The 16656-nt window shown below is 44.2% G+C and overlaps 1 protein-coding gene across 1 annotated transcript in view; it reads left to right on the top strand.

The window, feature by feature from the left end:
* Positions 1-16656, top strand: part of MTMR4 (myotubularin related protein 4) — a 1011266-nt gene that overhangs the window by 836023 nt on the left and 158587 nt on the right. Inside the window, exon 19 of the mRNA XM_044054156.1 lies at positions 1888-3100. Coding sequence (XP_043910091.1) covers positions 1888-3100 — 1213 coding nt within the window. The remainder of the gene's footprint in view (positions 1-1887; positions 3101-16656) is intronic.

The following is a 16656-nucleotide window of genomic DNA, read 5'->3' as shown; positions in this document are numbered from 1 at the left end:
CTCTGCAGAGATGGGATATTGATTTTCTAATTCTCGCTTCTCCTGGCTTGGTTTTCATGTTTCCAGATTTCACTGGAGAATATCAGTTTTTGACTATTGAAGTCCTCAAATAATAATGGTTCACACAAAACATTGTTTATAAGCCACAAAAAAATGTTCTTTGGTGATATTTTGAGGCTTACTGGGGAAGGAGGTATATGTGAATGTGTATGTACACACACACACACACACACACACACACACACACACACACACACACACACACACCCCTTGTGGTAGTCTGCTTGGCTGAGTTTAATCCACGTAATTAGACTATAGTCCTGCCTGTTTGTAGGAGAGAGCCAATAATTGTGTCGTTTGTAGTTATGGCATCACTATTGGCATCTCTGTGTGTATTACTTGCTTAAATCATATCCTTGAAGAGCAATTTCTGAATTTTTTGAGGTAAGCTAGGTATGGAGTTGTAGGAATTTATTCCAGGCATTTCTAGATCTGATTTAGGCAGTTAGTTTAAATGACTGTGTGATCCAAAGTATGCTGGACTGATTGTTTAATAGTGCTATCAATCCATGTACCAGGGTTTGAATGGTGCCTGCACGTAGAAGAGAATGGAGTGTATTGTAAAAACTTAGGGCATGTTTTATGTGGGGTTTATGTGAGGGGATGTTAGAGGAGATTGGCTTTGATAATATGGCAGGAGTTTTATTCGTATGAGGCTGGATGCATGTAGATTGTGTGATATGCTGATGATTTTTTGTAGAGGTTGGGTGGAGTTGTACATATTGTGTCTTTCAGCTTTTCCCGGTTAGGGGTCACCACAGCAGAACTCCGGTCCACTAATGATTGGTAGTGGATTTTTATGTACCGGGTTACCAGCCCTGACGCACAACCTTCAACGAAGGCGTGCCCCATTCACATATGCCTCCACACAGAAGACGCTGTAGCTGAGAATCGAACGGGACAACGTCTTGCTATGAGGCGACAACGCTACCGCAGCACCACGTTCTTCAATCATTTAAATTGAATTGGTATTCCAGGATTGTTGTGCAGCTGAGGATACAATGTACAGAAGAGTTATTAAGGAAAGACGGTATTTTAAGGGAAAGAGGGTTTGTTCATTTTGAGATGTAAAGATGGTATAGTGGATTAAACTTGTTAAATTTCTTGGAGCAGAGGGACAAATCCTTGTCTGACTCTGGTGGCCTGGGTTTGATTTATAGCCTTGGTAGCATATGGGCAAGCTGTATTGAGAAAGGGGACAAAATGGAGCAAAAAAAGTGGATTGGAATTGTTCAAATTTGTGGTTGGGTAAAACTTGCGATGAGAAAATAAAACAGAAGAAATAAAGGGAATCAAAATTAAGCAGGAGTGTTAGCATAATTTATGTAATATATAAATACATTACAGTTAGGGAGTGGAGTGTGTCATATGATATGTGATTATAGAAGAAATGCAGTGGGTGAGGACAGGATGAGACTGTAATGCATTAGCTGACTATTTTTCATAGGGTTAGACATCACAATATGACAAAATGTCACTTTACTTTCCATCAGAAATTGAATTTTATTAAAAGGAAAAGTCATAAGACCTGAGACGTTCTTTCCAATTAGTATTGCACTGAGAGACGGATTATAATAGTTGACAAAAATGTCCACCATAGACCAGGTGAGGTTTTGTTTTTGAATAGGTATGTCAAGAACATTTGTTTTAAGAGTCTGAGCTTCCAGTTGATAGTATTAACTCACTGCTCACGGTAAGTGTGATGCATGCCACTGCGTGAATATGACACAGCGAGATGAAAAAAGCTTTTTCATTTTTACTTAACTGTAGAAACAGCACTGCAATTATATCAGAAAACATGGTCATCTTATTGTTTCTTATTTCTAGATTTCCAAAAACCCGTTCAGTGGACAACTTATTGGCAGCCTGTGAAGGTGAAGGCACTGCCCCCTTGACACGCACTTCAAGTGACCCCAACCTGAACAAGCACTGTCAGGATGGACAGGGAATTAAGGATAGTGTTGAGGCAACAGTTCCAGTTCCAGAAGATGATACAGGACCTACACCTGATCAGGAAAATTCTAGTACTGAAGAAATAGTAGAGAAAGGCCAACAATCAGCTGATCCAAAAGGAAGTGAAGAAAGAAATGAGAACTGTAACATAGCAGAAGATAGTTATCAAAGTTTACAGCCTCCTGGTAATCCCAAAACTTCACAAGAATTAAGCAGGGTTACTCACAGTGACTTAACTCAAAGTCATAATGTAGCCAAAGAGGTGCTCAAAGCTGGTCCACTCATCTGTGATGAATCGAGACAGTACAGGACTAATGAGCAAGGTGCTGCTAATGTGTATTTGCACAAGAATTTGTATACAGACAGGCACTCGCCAAGTAATTGTGTATGTCCTTGTGAATATTCTGTACTAGAAGTTAAATATGGATTGGGACAGAGTGATTACTATTGCAAAAACTGTGCCATAGTGAACCGGCAGCATGCCAGTTCAGAAAATACTAGGGTTAGAAAAGGCCAGTGTGAACATTTAAGGACTTGTAAAAGGCACGTTTCTCAGAGTCAGTTGTCTGACTTTTCCTTGCTAGCTTCAAACTGGGAAAGCTGCTTTCCAGGAATGGTTGTGTCTGTGCCTAACAGTGAACTAGGGCAAAGGCAAGCTTTTTCTACTTGTTTCAATCAAAAACTGAGTAACAAGCATCTCCGTGGGGTTGCATCCTCATTTATGGCACAGCACTTCCACAAAGACAGCACTAGGCATTTAGGGCACAGTAATTCTAGTATGTGCTCTGTAGCAGTATCTGCAAAAAACCCTCGCTGTTTCCTAGCATGTCATTGTAAATATGCAGGAACAGCTAGACAACTATCTGCCACCTGCTGTTCCTCTCCCTCCCCGCCTTCACACCTGGATGAGGATGGCCTTCCAATCCCTGCTGATGTGGTCCAGCAGCGGCTGCGACAGATTGAAGCTGGTTACAAACAGGAGGTAGAGCTGCTGCGTCGGCAAGTGAGGGACTTGCAGATGAGACTGGAGAGCCGGCCTTGCCATACTGTGCCTACAGAGCCTGAAGTGGACTACGAGGATGATTTTGTAAGTAGTAGTTTGTGTTTCATAAGTGCATTATTAGGAAAGCAACAAATAGCCAGTAGTGTTATAAAACAAGAGTTCGCCAGAACTTATTGTTGAGTTTGCGTTAGTGAACTCTTATACAGATTATATGAATTTAGCAAATTTATACTACAGCTTGCTGTGTGTTGTAGTGTGCTACATTATTTGGAGAAACTACACTAGTTGTAAAATGTATGAAAGCATTCTGGGTTACTGTGTTTCAGGTATAACTTTTTAGTTGTAGATCAGTAACAATGATTAAGAAAGCATAACAAAGTTGACTGGCTTACTCAGGACCTTGTGATGTACAAGCTGCAGTGCAGAGGTGAATAGTTAGTGAATAAACAAATCTGCAAGAACTGTAGGTGTCCTTCCTATTTGAAAACACAATATAGTAATGTGTCTTTGAAGAGTCTTGCTGTTACTACTGAATAATGCTATCAACTCATGGAGATTTTGCTGACTAGCATTTGGCCATCCTAATGTTAGGTGCCAGCTTTGGTCTGCTATGGGAATAAGTTTGCCCTCTTTTGTAATTCCAAAGCACTAGAATCATGTTTTCAGTGACAACAGGCTAGCAGCTTGAAAAATACAGTTGTGTACACTTACCATAAATGTAGATTTTCGAGTGTATTCACTGTTGCAGTCATTACAATTGGGTTATACTACTGGCAGGCTACCCTCAGTCGGCCTGAATTCCAAAGTCTAGGTCCGGTGTCGGTTGCTGGCGCCAGGGGTATAAAAGATGAAGCCGACGCCATTTTCTTCAGTCTTTCTTGCCGTGCGGTGCCCGAAGCAAAAGCAGTTCACACGTGCCGGTCGACCGACTCCTGAGATTTTCATGTTCAAATTTCAGGTCCGAAGTCTTCATTAAAAGCTAAGTGCCCCATTGGGGAAACTTTTTTCTTGCTCCAGACCGATGTCAGAAAAAGTTAATAATTGTATTTCTTGTGGGAAGCAAGTACCTCATAAGGACTTTCATTCTTACTGTATTCCTTGCCTAGGCCCTGACCACGACGTTTCTAGTTGTCGGTTTTGTGCTAGATTTAACCAACGCACTATTAAGTGTCGGTACGATTTTGCATTTCACTATTTTGGCAGATGATTTAACTATACAATGTAATCGGATAGCCATCCGACTTCCGGAATTCACAAGAAACGCGAAGAAAAGGACAGGCATCCGAGGTCCAAAACCGACAACGAGGCTTCTTCTAAGCCAGTCGCCGGTTCTCAGTGAGGTGCCTTCGCAGACCCTGACGACTGCTACTTTAGACTCACAGGCCACTACCAACACCCAGGTGGAGTCGACCAGGCCGCTGGGAAATCAAGGTATTGGACCTTCAGAAACTATTCCCTCAGATGGGTCCGGAGCCGCTGAGCAGGCATCGGCTTCTGAGGGTGTTTTCAGACCTACTCAATTATATGTTAAAACGACTACAGCTTCAATGGCAAAGACTAAAGCACCTTTAAAGACAAAGAAACAAGTACAATAGCCTCATGGACAGGCCTCCATGCCTAAAAAACAGATGCTCAAAATGGCCGAAGACCTAATTACTTTGATCAGGGGTTCCCATCCCCCTCCTGATAAAGACGCCTAGGCAAGAGACAGAATGTGAATCTTCAGATCAGGTGTCCATTTCATCTGATTTCTCTTCTGATCATGAATACTCTCTTCCTCCCTATGTGGATTCTGATGCTGAAGAATCTATCCCTTCAGCCTCTCCTCCTGAGGATTATTCATTTGGGGAAACTTTACATACCATGAGGGAGCATTTCCACTGGGAGAGCCAAGATTATTCAGAATCTAAGAAAAGGCTCAGGGACTTCCTTTTACTACCACAACACTGGCCCCTAGCTATTCCATCTGTGCTAGAGATTGTAGATGATGTATTTTCAGAGTCCAGTCTGACCCCTGACTCCTTACACTCCAGCTCCTGTTAAGCCGGACAGGTAGTACAGGGTTCCTGACTCTCCTAAATTCCTTTTCAAAAACCCTGCTGCTGACCCAGAAACTATCTCTCAGGGTCCCAAAGGGGTCAAGGCGTCCACTGCAAAAAACCCTACTCCCTCTGACAGGGATTCTAGGGCACTGGACAGATGGGGAAAAAAGATTTACACTTCTGCTACCTTGGCTATAAGGGCTTTAAATTGTCAGTTTCATATGCTCAAATATCAGCAATATATTATGTCACTGCTTAAACAGAAAATGTTGATAAATTCTGAATGTGCGGAAAACAAAGAAATGCAGGATTTATTGCATGCAGCTGAACAAGTTGGAAAGCATACTTTGCAATGTGGTTTTGATTCTCTGGAGGCCTCCTGCAGGGCTGCAGTTACAGGTTCTGTCATTAGGAGGCATGCTTGGTTAAAGGAGCAAAATCTGCCTGATCATGTCAAAGCAAAATTATTAGATGCTCCATTACAACATGATGCTTTGTTTGGTGTTAAAGCAGAAGAGGTGTTAAAGAAAATGGAGGACAAAGCTAAATCTATGGCAAACAGTCAAGGATTTTTCTTACAGGTACAGCCATCAAGATTTAGCAGACACTGGCCTACAAAGAATTCGTCCCTTCCAGTGTCAGACAGGCCACAAAGGCGCAGATACAGATGCCCTAGAGGCAGATCCCAGCCCCATGGTTCGTACAGGTCTAAACAATGGGGGTGCTTCTATCTCCAAAATTGGACAAGACAAATCACAGCCATATAGGAAACGGTCCCAATGACATCCCCCTGCCTGCGCCAAGTACTTATCTTCTGGCAGCACCTTTAGGGGGAAAACTAGCAATTTTTTCTCAAAATTGGCACATAATAACCCAGGACAAATGGGTCTTAAACATAGTGTCACAAGGCTACAAGTTTCACTTCCATACCCTGCCATGGGCAAACGGTTGGCCAGACCTGCCAAAACATCAATGGGCAGAGGCACAAAAACAAGTCTCATCCCTCATGGACATGAGGGCCATTCAACAAGTACCAGAGCAAGAGCAGTGACAAGGATTCTATTCAAGACTGTTCTTGGTGCCCAGAAAGAACAAAGCCTGGAGACCAATACTGGACCTATCTATTCTAAACACGTCTGGATATTCCAAAATTCAAAATGTTGACTCTACAGCAGCTTCTGCCCATGTTGGGCAAGAAGGCTTGGCTTGTGACTTTAGATCTAAAAGAGGCATACCTGTATGTCCCAATCAGACAAACATGCAGAAGATACATCAGACTCAAAGCTGGCTCAATGCACTACCAATTCTCTGCACTGCCCTTTGGCTTATCTACTGTGCCCAGGGTCTTCACAAAGTGCCTGGCACCAGTAATTGCATACTGCAGACAAAGAGGAATACAAATATAAACTTACTTGGACGACTGCCTCATTCAAGCAGAGAACAAGGACATTCTACTACAGCATCTGGTGTTTGTAAAGAGATTATTACCATGTCTAAGGTACACAGTCAACAAAATCAAAACTAGTACCCTCTCAAGAGATAATATTCCTGGGTGCAAGCTTAAATACAACTGCCCAGATGGCTTATCTCACACCAGACAAACAAAGGCAACTGGCTACCTATTTCAAACTGTTGGCAATAAAGGCCCAGTTATCTGCAAGAAAAATTCTGCAGGCTTTGGGCTTCATGGCATCCTGCATTCTACTAATTCCATATGCAAGACTGCATATGAGGAAACTTCAGTGGTACCTAAAAAGTGTTTGGATTCAACATTGCCACAGCCTGGAAACAATAGTTACTCTCATTCTCTGCCTGCAACAGGTGTTTCGATGGTGGGCGAAGGCCTGTCACCAGAACAAGGGACAGCCAGTCACTCTACCCCCAGCCACACAGGCATTAACAATAGATGCATCGGATTATGCCTGGGTAGCCCACATGGCAGGAAGATGTATTCAAGGCACATGGTCCGCAAACCAAATGCATCTACATATCAATCAAAAAGAGATGCTAGCTGTTCAAAATGCCCAGACAGCCTTCAAGGACCTACTTCATCCGGGACAACTACTGATAGACAGACAATACCACGGTCATGTGGTATATAAACAAGCAGGAAGGCACTCGTTCTTACCCCCTTTGCAGACTAGCCATGACTTTGTGGGACACAGCATTATATCTGCAGGCACAATTCCTGCCAGGAAAGATAAATACTCTGGCAGATGAACTAAGCAGAAACCTCATGGATCCCCACGAGTGGAAATTGGTTCCACAAGTCTTCAGCATGGTAACAAGGAAATGGGGATGCCCGGACATAGATCTATTTGCCTCACCTCACAACTGCCAACTAAAGAGATTCTGCACAAGGGCGTATCACAGACAAGCAAGGTCAGACAGGAGAAGCCAAAAATGATATTGATTGCCCCAGACTGGCCATGCCAGTACTGGTATCTAATCCTAAGGAACTTGTCTCAATGCCCAGCCTGGACCTTACCTCAAGTGTCTCATCTACTGTCCCAGCAGAACAATCAGAACCTGCACAGCCAACTCAAGACCTTAAATCTGGCAGCATGGCGGATAATGTAGTCATACAAAACACACCTCTCACTAAAGCGGTGATGGATGACATTTTGGAGGCCAGGAGACCTAATACTAGAAAATCCTATGCTGGAAAATGGAAGAGATTATATGCTTGGAACCAGGCACAAGGAATTGACACAGCTGTACCAAATATTCCTCAGATTTTGCAATACTTGACTGTGATGCTGGACAAAGGCCTATCCTTTTCATCTATAAAAATTCATGCCTCTGCCATTTCAGCTCATTACAATACAGAGCCACCAATCTTTTCTCATCCCTTTATTAAGGCAGTACCTCAGAGGGGCCATAAATTTAAGGCCTCCAAGGAGATCACCAATACCTGCATGGGACCTCAATTATGTCTTGGAAAAACTCACCCTGCCTCCTTTTGAGCCAGCCACTACAGCTGATATAAAGTTTTTATCTTGAAAAACAGCTCTGCTCTTAGCAATAACTTCTGCAAGACGAGTCTCGGAGCTACAGGCACTCATAGCTGTGGAACCTTTTTATAATTTTTTATCCAGACAGGGTTTCTCTGAGGACAAACCCGACATTTATGCCTAAGGTAGTGTCCAGTGTGGCCCTTAACCAAACTATTCATCTGCCTACCTTTTATCCAAACCCGCAGAATAAGGGGGGGGGTTCTGCATTCTTTGGACATAAACAGACAGCTACGCTTCTGTTTGGACAGAACCAAAGCTTTCAGAAAGACAGAGCAATTACTAGTGGCATTTGCTGCAGAATCACCTCAAAGCAGACTATTTCAAAGTGGATAGGCCACTGCATTCATTTCTGCTACTCACAACATGGCAAGCCAGTACCTAAGGGCATTAGGCCACATTCAACCACAGCAGCAGCCACTTCAGCAGCTTTCCTCAGGGGAGTACCAACCAAAGACATTTTAGAGGCTGCTACTTGGAGTTCAGTGCACACCTTCACAAAGCACTATCACTTACCACTATCCTCTAAATCCAGGGCAGGCTTTGCCACTGCAGTTCTGCAGGGCCTAATAGCCGCTCCTAATGCTATTTAGCTCCAGCCTCCCAACCTTAGCTTTGGGATTCAATCCAATTGTAATGACTGCAACAGTGAAACACGAAGAACATAGTACAGTTGTGTACACTTACCATAAATGTAGATGTTCGAGTGTATTCACTGTTTCAGTCCAGGTTACCCACCCGCCACCCCCTTTTTCTTTGCTGGAACTTATCTGTACTTCTCTGTTCTATACAACCTATGTGGTGTATTTGCTGGTAGATGAAGGCAAATATATACTTTGGTGCATGCATGTTTTATTGACATATTTTTAGCCTACCCTTTTGGGGGCACCTGATATCTGGGGCAAGAAAAACTGAAGAAAATGGCGTCGGCTGCACCTTTTATATACCCCTGGCGCACTGACGTCAGGGAAGAGGCGACAGCAACTGACACCGGACCTAGACTTTAGAATTCAGGCTGACTGAGGGTAGCCTGCCAGCAGGATAACCCAACTGTATTGACTGCAACAGTGAATACACTCGAACATCTACATTAATGGTAAGTGTACACAACTGTAGTTTTCAAGCTGCTAGCCTGTTGTCACTGAAAACATGATTCTAGTGCTTTGGTTGCAGCTTGCTTTGAGGATCATAACCAACCATCTTGTTTATTTGCCAGGTATCATGCAAAGGCCAACTTTTGTAATTTTTTTCTTTAAGATGTTTTCCATTCATTTTTCATCTTCTGCTCATGTCCTCAACCGTTGATCTTTCCATGATAGAAATTTTCTTGAGCTTGTCTTCTGTCCTGTTTTGCAAGTGGCATGTATCCCCTGTTTATATAACAGGCCATTTTCAGCTTGTGGGGTACAGAAAGGGAGTTGTCCTGTCTAACTTGGGTCCAAAAAGGTAAACTGTTCACTGTTTGTCCCAATTTTAGTAGCACAGAGAAAGATCACCTTGATAACACTAAACCTGCCTTTCAGTTTGATTACCGCAGCAGAAGCCTCTTTCATTTTCTTTGCCATTTTTGTTAGAATGTGAATGAATAGCCTTCTTGCTGACCCAAGAACTATGTTTTCTTGAATACACTCCATCTACCTTGCAGTGACACTTAAAAGTATTCCCCATCAGCCGAATATACTGTCTTCCCTGAAGAAGTGAGCAAATTAATCATCAGTGTTTATGGAGAGCATTAGACTCTCCATATCTGAGGGAATTGAACAGTAGTAGTGTAATCTGACAGCTGACACTTCATTTTGACAAGTAGTAAAGACTGGTGGTGAAGTTTCTAGGAGCAAAACACAACACAGCCCTTTGGATGTACAATAACCTATCTGCATTTTTCATTAATTTTGTTTAATTCTGGAGGGGGGGGGGTAGAATTTCCTTCCACTTACAAAAGCATAGTGGATGTTTGGGGATAAGGGGGTGGCAGTCCCCCTTTACATTTTGAATTAATGGTGTGATCTGTTTATGTATCTAACTACCTGTCTAAATAAAGCAATGCTGGACCACACAAACTTTTTTTGTGGGGGGGGACAGGAGGTAAACAACCAACAGACAATTCTGTATGCTCAAATTAACCCCCATGACTGAAATTCTGAGCCAGTTACTGTTGATTCAGTGTTCTCCTTAATTGCCAGATCATTTTCATTGCTTGAATTTTTTTGTGCGACTGCATTTTAAACTGGTCACAGAGACCTCTAATAATAGTTTATGCTAACTCTAGTGCAGCAGTTACTTTGTTTGGGATTGGTTACTATTACAGCATTGATTGTTACCTGTTGTACACCCATGACAGAGATACTCTTTAAGCATATTGATTCTTCTGTGTAACCAAAGGTCTATCATCATTAATTTTTTCAGTATGTTTCTAGAGGTCCTGTCTGCTTTGTTTTTGGTATCCCTTGTAAATTGCACCCTTTTGTTCCACCCATACTTACAGTCCTATGGCTTTTTTAGCCTTTTTGTTGATGTGGCAGACTTGTTAGTTTGAGGATACACACCAACATTTCATTTTAGAGTCGAGTCTAGGTCTAACTAATCTTACCTGGCCTCAGAGCTTCCCACTATCTCCTGGTATCTTGAATGACAACATGCCTTCTCTGGCTTTCCCACTATGACAGACTCGGCAGACATCACATGATCAGGGTGATGTTTTCTGTGGGATACTTCATCTTGTTCGTATGTCTACCAGGTAGTAAGTGGTTGGGCTCTTGCTGTCAACATTATTTCATATCATAGTTCATCTGAAGTTACTGCTCCATCCACCAACACCTTGCTGATTGAGTGGCCTAGCTTTGTTTGGCAACTGAGGAAAATGACTTTGTTCTGCCTTAGATGAATGCACAACAGACAACATTTTTTTAAATCCTCTGCTAGTAAAGAACACTTGCACTGAAACCCTGTAAATGCAAAGCATCGGGCTTCATCCCCTAAAGATGTTCCCTTGCCTGTCTGGGGACGGAAGAGCATAGTCCTTGACTACTACCTCTGACTCCAGTAATTTATTTTTCAGGTTGTGGTACTACTTCAGGAAAATGTCCTTCTATTCATATGCTGCTGTATCCATAACATCAGGAGTTTGCTTCTGGTGAACTCTCATATATCTGACCATTATACAAAAGTTATGTTACCGCTAGGGTACGTGTGACGATCCCACGTCTCTTCTCAAGGACGTCGGGTGTAAAGTGGATGTCAGCACACATTTACTTCAGAACTTTCCTGCCTGTGTGACTGCCAGCTCCGGTCATCGCTCTTTGGGAATAAGTGACTTTGCACCATCCAGCGTCAGATGAGTAACCCCATAGGGGCTTTTTATATTTTGCTTGCTACTGCTTTGGGTTCATGTCAGATAGGAAGGGCAAGTGTAGGTGTGGAAGCCAAATTCCACATAAAGATTCACATGAGCTCTGCCTGTTTTGCCTAGGCCAAGAACACGACCATATCGCTTGTAGTATTTGTCAGGCCTTCGCCCTCAAAACTCTTAGAAGCCACTTAGCAGCTTTGAAACTTTACCTAGAAAACCAGAGACTTAAACTGTTAGCTTCTCATATGGCTCCAACGTCAGGTTCCTCGGACGAGCCTCCAGTCAAGAAGGTGAAAAAGTCTAGGCCTGAACTGACTGCTGCTCCCTCCACTCCAGCTGTACCTCTCGAGGCTGGTGAAAGCCCAGAGTCCAAGCTGGAGTCCTTGGTTCTTCCTTTGCTGGATAGCCCGGAGGAAGCTGGTACTACACCCGAGGTCATGTCCCAGAGGGATTCGCAGGTGTCCGATTCAGTTGCCGAGGGGGAACCAAGGCTCATAATTTCCGAGGGCCTGCAAGGAGTTTTCTCAGATTGTTGTACGAGAAGATGTAGCCTCTGATGTGGAGTGCGGGCATCCAGCCATCTTACCCTTCATTGCATCTCCAGTCCTTCAACATTGGAGTTGCATAAAAAGAAAAACAAAGACTTAGCATGTCTCTCGTCCTTCGTCCACTCCTCCCATCGAATAATCTCTGGATTGGCAGGCCTTCACCCAAGGCCTTCTAAACGCCTTCCTGGCATTCCATCAGGCCCCAACTCTGGTCCAGGCCCCATCAGCCTGTACCCCTAAGGGATTTGCCCTCGATGTCTACTCTGGAGAAAATAATTCATCAGATGAGGAATCCCTCACTTATTCATTCAAATTGCTTCTCTGTACTTCCCCAGAGGAGAAGTCCAGTGACACAGACTCCCCAGGGGAGGACTTCACCTTTGGTGAGACTTTTACACAAATGCAAAATTTCTTCAAGTGGGACAGCAGCCAGGTCACAGAGACCCAAAAGAGATACTATGAGCTACTCCAATTGGAGTCTGCTAGCCCCTCTGTTGTACCCCATCCATACACCATGCATTCTTGGATGCCTTGCTAGCTGCTTCAAAAAATTCTGATTTGCAGCCAAACTCCCAGATAGATCCTGTAAGGTCCCTAATGAAGTTAAATTCCTGTACAAAGCCCCATCTGCAGACCCTTCAGTTTTTACTGTGGCTGCTGACAAAACTTCTAAATTAGTTCCCTTCACCTCTCTACTAACCTCAGATAAAGAGCAGACTCGTGGAGCATCTGGGGAAAAAGTATACACCTCTGCTACCTTAGCCGTAAGAGTCATCAACTACCAAACACACATGGCTAAATACTCTCTGGGTCTGATGACAGATGTGGTCAAACAATTGGGGGAACTCTGACTCCCCATCCAAGGCCAAAATGTCTTCTCTCCTTAATTCCTGCACCCAAGTAACCAAGCACTTTATTAAGTGCAGCTACAACACCGTAGAAGCTTCATCCAGGGCTGCTGCCTCTGGATCTGTCATCAGGGGATGCTCTTGGCTTAGATTACAACCCCTCCCTGATGACATCAAATCTAAACTCCTGGATGCTCCTCTAGACATCAAAGACCTGTTTGGTACAGCTGCTGCTGACCTCTTCAAGGCTGTCCAACTAAAGGCAAGGAACTGCAGGAGTTGAGACATATTTTTGTCTCCCCAGCCCCACTTTTTCAAAGACATTACCCTACCAAAACCTCCTTTGTGAGGTCCACAACTAGGAAAATGCCAGCTAAAACCAGAAAGGACCACAGGAAACAGCCCCCTTCTAGGTCCGTTTCCTCCACTCCTCCTTCCAAACACCCCTTTCAGGGAAAGCCTGGCAGCCTGTGACTACCAGGCTCTTCACCCAGATACCCCTCTCTCCATGCATCTCTCCCTACCCCTCCACGCTTGAGGACTCTCAGGTCCTATCTGTCATAAAGCAGGGGGAGGATACTTCATGACTTGGGAGGCCAAAATACTCCCAAAGGCATGCCTCAACCCCCCCCCCCCCACTACCATTCTTCCCCCCAGTCCTACAGGAACTTCTCGCTCAGGGAACCATTCAGGAAGTCCCTTCTCTTGCAAGAGTGAAAAGGTTCTACTCAAGAATTTTCCTGGTCCCCAGAAAGGAAGGTTCCTGGAGGCCAATTCTGGATTTATCACACCTCAACACCTTCCTCCGGGTTCCCTTCTTTTGGATGCTCTCCCTACCCACTCTTCTGCCCCTGATCCTTCCATGGGCCTTCTTCGTATCGTTGGATATAAAGGATGCCTACTTGCACATCCCAATTCAGGAAAGGTTGTTTGGCACTAAAGCAGAAGTTGTTCTTAAAAAGATGGAGGAAAAAGCTAAATCTATGCAAACTGTGAAAAGATTTCTTACAAGTGCAGCCACCTAGATTCAGTAGGCATTGGCCTTCTAAAAACTGGTCCTTTCCAGTCCCTCCCAGGCATTCTCAGTCCAAACCCAGGGGCAGTAGGCCACCATGACTACAGTCTCAGGTTATGCAGAGATCTAAACAGTGGAGTGCTCCCTCCTCTAAAACAGGGAGTGGTAAGCCACCCCCTTATAGAAAAAGTTCACATTGACTTGTCTGTCTTCCTTCCCAGCCAAGCCCAAGTACTTGCACCCCTAGGAGGAAAACTCGCCCTGCATGCACAAAACTGGATGTCCATTACCCAGGACCAATGGGTCCTAAACATTGTATCCCAGGGATACAGATTCTACTTCCACTCACTGCTAACCCTAACCGGGTTGCCAGACCTTCCTCCAAACCAGTGGACAGAGGCTCAAAAGCAAGTACTTTCTCTTCTCAGTATCAGGGCTATTCAACCTGTGTCAGTAGAACAAAGGGGACAGTGTTTCTACTCCAGACTATTCCTGGTGCCCAGAAAAGGTCTCTTGTCGCCCTATCCTAGATCTGTCAATCCTCAACACCTTCCTGGTGGTTCCAAATTTCAAAATGTTGACTGCAACAGCTTCTTCCTGTGCTAGCCAAGGATGCCTTGCTAGTCACCCTAGACTTAAAAGAAGCTTATCTGCACATTCCCATAAGGGAATGTTGCAAGAAATATCTACTTTTCAAGGCAGGCTCTATGCACTGTCAGTTCTCTGCACTTCACTTTGGCTTATCTTCTGCACCTAGGGTATTCACAAAGTGCTTGGCTCCAGCCATTGCATACTGCAGGCAGAGAAATATTCAGATTTACCCATACTTGAACGATTGTCTGATTAAGGCGGAGAGTCAGGAATTGCTACTTCAGCACCTGGCATTTGTAAAGAGACTTCTAACTTCTCTGGGGTACAATATCAACGAAAAGAAATCACAACTGGTGCCCAACCAAAAGATTGTATTCCTGGGAGCAAGCTTGAACACCACTTCCCAGATGGCATTCCTCACTCCAGAAAAACGGCCTTGTTTGACAGATTACTTCAAAATAATGGCCACCAAAACCCAGCTATCTGCAAAAAATATACTGCAAGCCCTAGGGTACATGGCTTCATGCATTCTGCTAATTCCATATGAGGAAACTTCAGTGGTACTTAAAATGTCTCTGGTGACAATATTCTCAGGACCGGGAAACACCGATTCCTATCATTCCTTGTCTAAGGGCAGAGTTCCTTTGGTGGGCAGAGGCATGCAACCACAACAAGGGATGTCTTTTCACTCAACCCCTCGCCGCCCAAACCCTGACAACAGACGTATCAGACTATGCGTGTGGGGCTCACATGGCAGGCAAATGCATTCAAGGCAAATGGAGCCCAGAAGAAATTCCCCTGCATATCAAAAGAAATGTTAGTTGTACAGAATGCTCTGACAGCCTTCAAATACCTTATCCTCCCAGGACCATTCCTGATAAAGACATACAACACTGCAGTTATGTGGTACATAAACAAGCAGGGGAGAACTCAGTCCTACACTCTTTGCAGGTTAGCCATGGCGTTGTGGAACACAGCCCTGAGCAACCAAGTGCACTTGCAAGCTCAATTCCTACCAGGCAAACAAAATTCACTGGCAGATGACTTGAGCAGAAATCTACTGGACCCACACGAGTGGAAGCAGAACCCCAACTCATTCAAACTTCTAATCCACAGGTGAGAGACTCCAGAGGTGGACCTCTTTGCCTCCCCCCAAAACCATTAATTGAGCAAATTTTGGACCAGAAATTCCCACAGCCAAGCATGGAAAGTGGATGCCCTATCCTTTACATGAGAAAACCTCTCAATTTATGCCTTTCCCCCTCTGCCCCTCCTCTCAAAAGTACTACTCAAGATCAAACAGGATAGGTCAAGGACAATCCTTATTGCCCCAGACTGCCCACACCAGCACTGGTACCAACTCCTACGCAGCCATGACAGCCGTGCCACCCTGGAACCTACATCAGACCCCATCCCTGCTGTCCCAGCAGGAGGGACAGATTTTGCCTCCACAGCTGCAAACCCTGAAGTTTGCAGCCTGGCTTATCCCCCGAATATACCACCAGCAACCCTCAGCAAACAGGTGCTGGATGTCCTCTTTGAGGCCAGAAGACCTAGTACTAGGAAATCCTATTCAGAAAAGTGGAAAAGATATTGTTCTTGGAGCCAGTCTCAAGGAAAGGACACAGCTGTGCCCACCTTACCTCAAATCCTAGATTACCTAGCAGAGCTACTCAGCAAAGGCCTATCCTTCTCATCAATTAAAACTCATGCCTCTGCCATCTCAGCTCACTACAATAAACAGCCACCTCTATTTTCTCATCCTCTGATCAAACAGTTCATGAGCGGAGCTAATAATTTAAGGCCCCCGAGGAGAACTCCCATCCCTGCCTGGAACCTTAACTTTGTACTAGAGAAGCTCATGCTTCCTCCTTTTGTGACTGCTGCTACAGCAGAGTTAAAATTCCGCTCTTGGAAAACAGCCTTACTTCTAGCCATCACTTCAGCAAGAAGAGTGTCTTGAGTTACAGGCACTAATGGCTGTGAAACCCTTCATTATTTTCCATGCGGCCAGGGTTTCCCTCAGGACTTAACCCATCATTTATGCCCAAGGTGGTATCTAGTTTGGGTTTAAACCAATCCATCCATTTATCAACCTTTTTCCCTAATCCTCAGAATAAAGAGGAAAGGATTCTGCACTCAATGGACGTGCACAGACAGCTCAGGTTCTACTTTGATAGAACTAAACCTTTCAGAAAATTTGACCAGCTGCTAGTCAGCTTCACTACAGGGG

This window comes from Protopterus annectens, chromosome 13.part0 (genome assembly GCF_019279795.1).
Source record: "Protopterus annectens isolate FY-2018-M chromosome 13.part0, PAN1.0, whole genome shotgun sequence".
NCBI classification, from domain to species: domain Eukaryota; kingdom Metazoa; phylum Chordata; order Ceratodontiformes; family Protopteridae; genus Protopterus; species Protopterus annectens.
The sequence above is the reverse complement of the archived record's forward strand: the minus strand, read 5'-3'. Positions and strand labels throughout refer to the sequence as shown.